This window comes from Anticarsia gemmatalis, chromosome 16, assembly GCF_050436995.1.
Source record: "Anticarsia gemmatalis isolate Benzon Research Colony breed Stoneville strain chromosome 16, ilAntGemm2 primary, whole genome shotgun sequence".
NCBI classification, from domain to species: Eukaryota; Metazoa; Arthropoda; class Insecta; order Lepidoptera; family Erebidae; genus Anticarsia; species Anticarsia gemmatalis.
The window spans coordinates 5,487,236-5,494,757 of NC_134760.1; the positions used below are offsets into that span (position 1 = coordinate 5,487,236).

The 7,522-nt window shown below is 35.0% G+C and overlaps 1 protein-coding gene across 5 annotated transcripts in view; it reads left to right on the forward strand.

Moving 5' to 3' along the window:
• spen (spen family transcriptional repressor split ends) overlaps positions 1 to 7,522 on the forward strand; it is an 88,191-nt gene that overhangs the window by 16,013 nt on the left and 64,656 nt on the right. For 4 of the 5 annotated variants that reach the window (XM_076124518.1, XM_076124519.1, XM_076124521.1 and 1 more), the window contains exon 2: positions 6,666 to 6,980. The exons of the other annotated variant lie outside the window; for it this stretch is intronic. In XM_076124518.1, the coding sequence (XP_075980633.1) occupies positions 6,666 to 6,980 (315 nt within the window). The remainder of the gene's footprint in view (positions 1 to 6,665; positions 6,981 to 7,522) is intronic. 5 annotated transcript variants of the gene reach the window in all.

Genomic DNA, 7,522 nt, shown 5'->3' on the forward strand with positions numbered 1-7,522 from the left:
GGCGTTCGACCTGCACAGATAGCTTCTCCGGTACGCCGGAGTGTGTACAGTATGGCATTTGTATTAAAAATAACCATAAGGACGTCGAGCACACATTTTTAACTAGATGACCCAACATCGTGCTGCCTTAGAATCAAGGTTCGTGAAAACGATTTATCGTAAAATATTGAAGATGTTTGCTTATAACCTTCTCCCATTCTATTTTGGCAGGATCAAAGAAGCATGCCTTATTTTCTGGTACCATTCTGGTCCAACAGACATATTTTAATAACCGATAAAATTGTGTTAAGAAACAAACGAAACTTCAACAATTACGTTTTCGTAAACTATAGAGAGGCCTCTGTTCCTTCGGAATATTTTGGGTGCATCGATGTTTTCTCTATGATTACGAAGATTAAGAAAAAGAAATGCGAACCCTATTTAAAACACCGAGTTATACGTGCTTTATGCGACTTTTGGACCAATAACTTTCGTCACTTTTTGTACTCAGTCTTCAAATTTAAATACGTATCTCAGAAAATTACTTAAGCAGTCCCTATTTCTGCAGTAATATTTCGCAATAAGTTTGTGACAATTTCATGTCACCTTGTGTGGAGACAGTAAAAAATATTTGAAAATATTATCTCGAAACGGTCAATACTATGATATAATAGACAATATTGTGCAATATTATTGATTGCCCAGGGGCGGCCCAAGGAACATGATTACAGAGAGATGGTAATGTTCCCTGTATATGGCTATAGGTCGCCGACTATTTCATGGGAATTACCTTGTAAACAGCGAAAAGCGTATGGTGTATCGTAAATTTTCTGGTATATAATAGCCGTGATGTTAAGTGTGTACCTATGTAAAAAAATCTATCTTCGTTCTACGTGGGTATTTTCTATTACATGTCTGTGCGCAATTCATAATAAGAATTATTTATGGACATACTAAATGTAAAATGAACGCACTAAATAAACTATAGGGACAAAGTTTAATAACGAAACAACAACTCATAACATAAGTATAACGCAACAATCAACATACTATAAAGACAAACAACACTCGATTCAAGTAGTAGCTATTCAGAAAGTAGATGACGTCACTGAGCCGGTATCTGCCTCCCCCCTCCCACACCGCCGTTCGTTTTTCCTTGCCTGGCTCGCCGACGCTACCTCTCCTCGACCCCCGCTATCTTCCCCGCCCCCTCGTCGCCCCTTCACCCGCTTGTTCTACCTCAAACACACGCGCAGTTGTTGAGTCGAGTTTCACACGGAAACCGGCTACAGCAACGAGTGCGGCCATGTTGTAAGAATATAAAACTGGCAACGTCGCACTCGCACCAGACATCGACCGATTTAATCACTTGTGGCGTTGATAAAATTTCGGATTGTAGACTTACTGTGATTTTAATATTATGACTGTAATGTAGTTATAAGACTATCTCATAGAAAGTATTTTAATAAATATCGACTACGAAATATTATTTTATTATAGTAGTAACTAAAAATAACACAGAAATAGCGAACAGTTGGAGTGCGCTTGCTAAGTAGTGACGATTGTAATATTTTGCAAAAAACCTACATTATAAATATTTTTATTTTAAATTATTAATAAGTAAATTATTTAGGTATAATATAATTAATGCTCGCCACTTAAAACGTATGTTTTTATAATAATAACATCTATCTGCTATCTGACCGGTACTTAGTAGAATTACATAAAATACAGCGTACTTAAGTATTGAGTATTGTTAATAATGAAATAAAGTAATATGAAACTTCCATATTTCAGGAAGATAGCAGATCATAAATAAAAGCTATAATTATAACCTTATGATCTACTTACTGATTCTACTTGTTTTATTTATGTTGCAAGCTAAACAGTAACATAGCAGTAAATTTACCATTTTAATACCTGCATAGGTATAAGTATAAAGCAGGAAAGTGCTGTGAAGTGGTTTGGATGGAAAGGTTATGGGTAGGTACACTGCGTAACGAATTTGAGTATAAACTAGCTAGGTACTACTACTAGATACTAAGGAAATGTTTACTCTTCAATTCCTACAATAACCTTTTTAAAAATAAACTACATTATCGTATAAATTATTTCTACCTATTATTTTTTTTTTTTCTGTGGGTAGCAAAAACAATTCTATTACCACAAAATGTCAAGTAAACCCGCACTTGTTAAAGAAAATAACATCAATAGACCATATATGTACAAAATATGACTGTAATATTTAATATTATTATCATTATTTATGAATAATCTCAGACACGACTTTGTAAAGAGAATAGGGAGGCGTTTTGGCGTCGAAGCGGTATGGCAACAACGCTTATCTCTCCGCTGCCTTCTGCGTGGTACGATCGGAACGGCAACAGCGCTTTTTTTTTGTAGTATCGCTCACTCGCTCGCTCTCACGTCGTCATGCCGATGCGCACCGCTGCTCGTCCGGTTAGACGTGCCCGGCTGGGTTGTTTATTTTTTAATCATAAAGGTGTGCCTCTTCGTAATGACGCTGTTTTGTTTTGCTGCCAAAAGTAGTAGTGGATATTCCAATGTAAAGTTGTTTTATGCCATCATATTAATAAGTATTCAATGTATTTGTGTAAAATATATGTCATCAAACACATTCTGTAAAAAACCCAAGTCCCGCAGCTCAGTCTCTCTACCGTAAAAAGTTGTGAGATCCATGTAATACCAACTCGGTTCATCTATTTAGTCTCTACCTAAAGGACCTTCTGTCTTAAGTTATTATCATGCCAATTTTAACGTTTTAAACAAATATTTATTTTTATATATTTATTGCTTGAATATATTCATCATCGTAAAACGTAAGTGTGTTTAAAAAGCTTTTTTAACATACATTAATCTTCCTATTTTTGTGCTAAAATATAAAATAATGAAATATGGCGTCACTGACTTTTTTGTAGACCTATTCAATGCGGACCAAATTGCTATACATTATTTTCAGTTTTATTCAATTGTTTAAGCGGCGCATGCCAATAATTATATTTTAAGAGGTACAATTTTTCTACTTGTTTCACAAATACATATTATAATAGCTCGGTTAACATGCTTGATATGGTTAGAGATTATTTATAGCCTGTGCTACCTGTACATAATATAATAGTGAGAATTTTCAAAATCGGTGCAGTAGTTTTGAAAATTACCCCCTAGATAATCTTACAAATTTTACCTCTTTATTACTAAAATTAAAATCTAGCACTGAAAAGATAATTGAACATGTCGCGTTTCCTTATTGTTTAATAGTAGCACTTCTTCGGATTTAAGTATCGCACGTGCGGCGTGGGATTTGGAACTTGCATTGCTTTTGCAATCCAAAATCTATCAAAGTAACTCTGACGGTCGGTTATGGCATTCACTTCGAGCTAAAATCATTTGAAAATTGCTTAATTAAGCATTTTATATGTTCCACAGATTTGAGAAAGATATTATTTAAACCACATTCAATTGAATATTTATAAAATCATTCCAAATATTTATGTGAATCCGCTACATCGAAAGAAACCCGGAAATGTTCTGGAAATATATTATGACTTCCGTACATAGATAACTAGATACCACCTACCTATATATCTAATTATTCAATAGAAGTGTATGTCATGTGTACAAACGGGGCGTCTCGTTTATCCATACTAATATTATAAATGCGAAAGTAACTCTGTCTGTCTGTCTGTCTGTCTGTCTGTCTGTCTGCTACTCAATCACGCCTAAACTACTGAACCAATTTGCATGAAATTTGGTATGGAGATCTTTTGATACCCGAGAAAGGACATAGGCTACTTTTTATCCCGGGAAAATGACGCATTTCCCGGGAAAATTCAAGTGGCGAACGAAATCGCGAATAGTCTATATTGTAATGACATTGAAATAACAAAATTCCGTTGTCACGGCAACTGTTTTAATGGCGGATATGCCTTAGCGCGACTTCGTAATATTAAGAGATATAAATAATTTTGTGAATATTTTTCGTGAAAAAAAAACATATTTTATATCATCACGCTACGACCAATAGGAGCAGAGTAACAGTAAAAAGTGTTACAAAAACGTGGAAAATTCTGACTCATTCTCTTTGATGTGACGCAAGCGAAGTTGCGCGGGTCATCTAGTTATACCATAAACGTATTTTAGGGATTTTTTTTTGAACATATAATATTTTTCGTCGTCATAGTAGAACTGATATTAGATTTTAAGTAATACATACACATGTATCTGCTTACATCAATAATATATAATAACTAGCTGACCCGGCAAACGTTGTTTTGCCATGTAAATTTTAAAAAATATATTGTCACTTAGGGATATGAAAAATAGATGTTGGCCGATTCTCAGCCCTACTCAATATGCTCACAAAATTTCATGAGAATCGGTCAAGCCGTTTCGGAGGAGTATGGCAACGAAAACTGTGACGCGAGAATTATATATATATATATATTTTTTGTGAATCTAAACCATTCTCAGATCCCCTCGAACACACACAAAAAATTTCATCAAAATCGGTCCAGTCGTTTAAAAGAAGTTCAGTGACATACACACTTACAGAAGAATTATATATATAAAGATATAATTATTATTGATGCGAATAGTTTAAGGGAAGATATTAGTTGTTTACTGCTTTATTATACCAAATAGGAGATATTCATGGAAAGATGAAATAATTAGTTCCAAACGAAGGAACTTCTTATTATTGTAATTACATACATGTACCTATACTTAGTTCATATTTATATAAATTTAATAAATATGAGTGTTCAGTCAGGATTTTCATTTAAAAAGTCTACCATGACTGAGAAGCTGCATTAAGGTTTGGACCACACAAATTAACTCAACGAACAATGGTACGAATACAAAATGGCTTGCGTGGCTCCATTCGCGTGCAATTTAGGAAAAACTAAGGGCGCGTTCCCACTATGTCGTGACAACAGATAATCGTGTAGTTTTAAGTGTCGTGGCTCATGTGTTTAAATGGAGGTGTTCACATATAGAACGACACGACTTACTGTCGTCTACGACATTTTTTTGCAGTGACGACAGATTATCGTGACAATACGGACGGCTAGCACGACAGTCGTAAAACGATAAAAAAATCGTTAGATTTGTAGCTTGCTAATGATGTGCAAACGATACAGCGACTGCCGTGAAACGATAAAATGTCGTCGCGATCCAATGGGAACAGCTAGATATAGTGGGAACGCGCCCTAACAGTAATGAAAATATATAAATCGATTTAAGTTCAAAAAGAAATTTCATTTAAATTTTTATTCCCTTTAGCCCTTTAAGGGACGATTTTTTTTCGGTCGTAGACCTAAAAAGTAAGGTTTACGCTACTTCCTAAAACCTGCCTTAAACGACTTCCCCTATTTTATGGGGACGATTTTCCAAAAACTTTGAAACCCGTTTTTATTTACTTCTAATTAAAATCCTAAATAGAAAGAATAGCGAATAAAAATTAAAAAGAAAGACAAAGAGATCTTATCGGTGAATTCTCAAAATGGTCAGGTGCGTGGTGCGCGGTTCTGTATGACAAGATGTAAATGAAGCGATGGAAATTTGAAGCGATTGTAACGCGTAGCGTTCTTAAGTCTCTACACACCATTGGAAAAATTGCGTATTTTTATGTATGTACCTAATCACTTTTCAAAATAAAACATGGCTCATTTGACCAGCTTATGATGAATGCAGCGGCTTTGTCGAAGACTATTAATGAAATGACTAAAACCTTGCAACTAGGTATAAGCGAGAGGGGCATCGGTGCACAGAGTTTTACAAGTTTTTAAATCTCTTCGTATCGTAGTCTTATTTGCCGTATTTAATGTTATGCGACCATTTAGGATCTATAATGAGTATAATGACATAAAGTCAGCAATTAAATATTATCAGCGCGATGAACACGCAGTCAAGGAGTGAGCGGGCGCGCGCAAGATGCACCGAACATTATTATCACCTTAATTTTATTACTTTACTAGCGAAGTCCCGCGGTTTCACGTGCGTCAGTCTCGATTGCATTGGAATTTCACAAATTACGTTAGTTATAGTATGGAATAAATTACTTAATTCATAAAATACAACAAAAATCTCTAATGCATAAACATCAACTCTCACAATAATTTTGCCGTCTCAAGAATCGAAGCTGAATGAAAACTATATTTACACTCAAATCCTCTTAATTTTAGGCTCCCTGACGCTAAACTATCAATCTTAATTACCTACTTGTTTTGTTTCTGTATTTTTAGCATTTAATTTCCATAAAGTTAATCTACGTAGTGACATTCATCCAATTGCGTTGATTTGCTTTAACATTTGTTTAACCTATTACTGTCCTACTGCTGGACAAGGGTCGCTTCTCGAATTTGGGGGAGGGGTTAATCCATGATTTAACAATATAAAACAATTGCAATCGTTATAGGCAACCAAACAGACTCGTCAAATTTAAAACGACAAAACGGTTAGATAGATTTTACGGCCTTTAAACCCCTAAGTATACGAATAATATGATCAGTTTCAATTTCGTAGTTTTTGTATGGGTAATTTTTTATGAGGTATTTATTAAAATATTGAATTTCGTTCTTAAGTTTTGTCTCGGTTATAAAGTATATGGTGGAGGTATGTAGTTAAAATTAGATTATTGATTTGTGAAAGATTTTTTCTTTTTACAGCTATGGCCGAGTCCAGAATGTCAAATTGTTGGGTCGGACAGACAACGTTGCCACTGGTGTGGTTGCCAGCGGAACCAGTGGAGTATGTGCCACAGTTGCCTTTATGGACATTAAGTCTGCATCGAAGGCACACAATGCTGAACATGTGCTGGACGAACGCACGCTTACCACCGAGTATTATGAGCCGGCTGCGATACCTTCAGCAGCAGGTGCACCCTCGGCCGGCTCATCACCAGCCGGCTCTGGCTACTCAGGTTCTTCGTCCTCCGTGAATTCTACCCCTGCTCCCGCTTCCATGTCACGCTACCACCTGTCGTGAGTACAAGTTTTAATGGGCTTTATCTTTGAGCAGAGAATCATTTTTAGCTTCAGTAATAAATTAGGTACAATCAAAATATTATTTGTTACTCATCTAGTTTAATTTTAAAAAAGAGCAAACTTAAAAGTTACCACTAGATTTATAGGAAATCATGGCTTAAACCCACTGCGATTTTTGTGATTCGACAATAAAACTATTTTTGGTAAAATTCATGTTTGAACAGTCATGGGAACAATGTAGTATGTATGCACTGTCAAATTTAGAAAGATTTTGAACAGAAGTATTTTTAGTATTTGCATAATTATTATCTAAAATCATAATTATTATCAAATGTATATGATACTGCTTTTTAGTATTTTCTCCTCTCATAGCTTCTTTTAAAAGTTTTTTTTTGTTAAATCAAAATTCATCACTATTATGGGCAGGTCTAAAATTTTCTAAGCATTATTTCAAAAGGACTTTTTTGGCTGGAAGACAAAAATAACGACCTCTCATTCATATTCATACCGTTTTGTAACTTTAATTTAAGTCGTAGAAT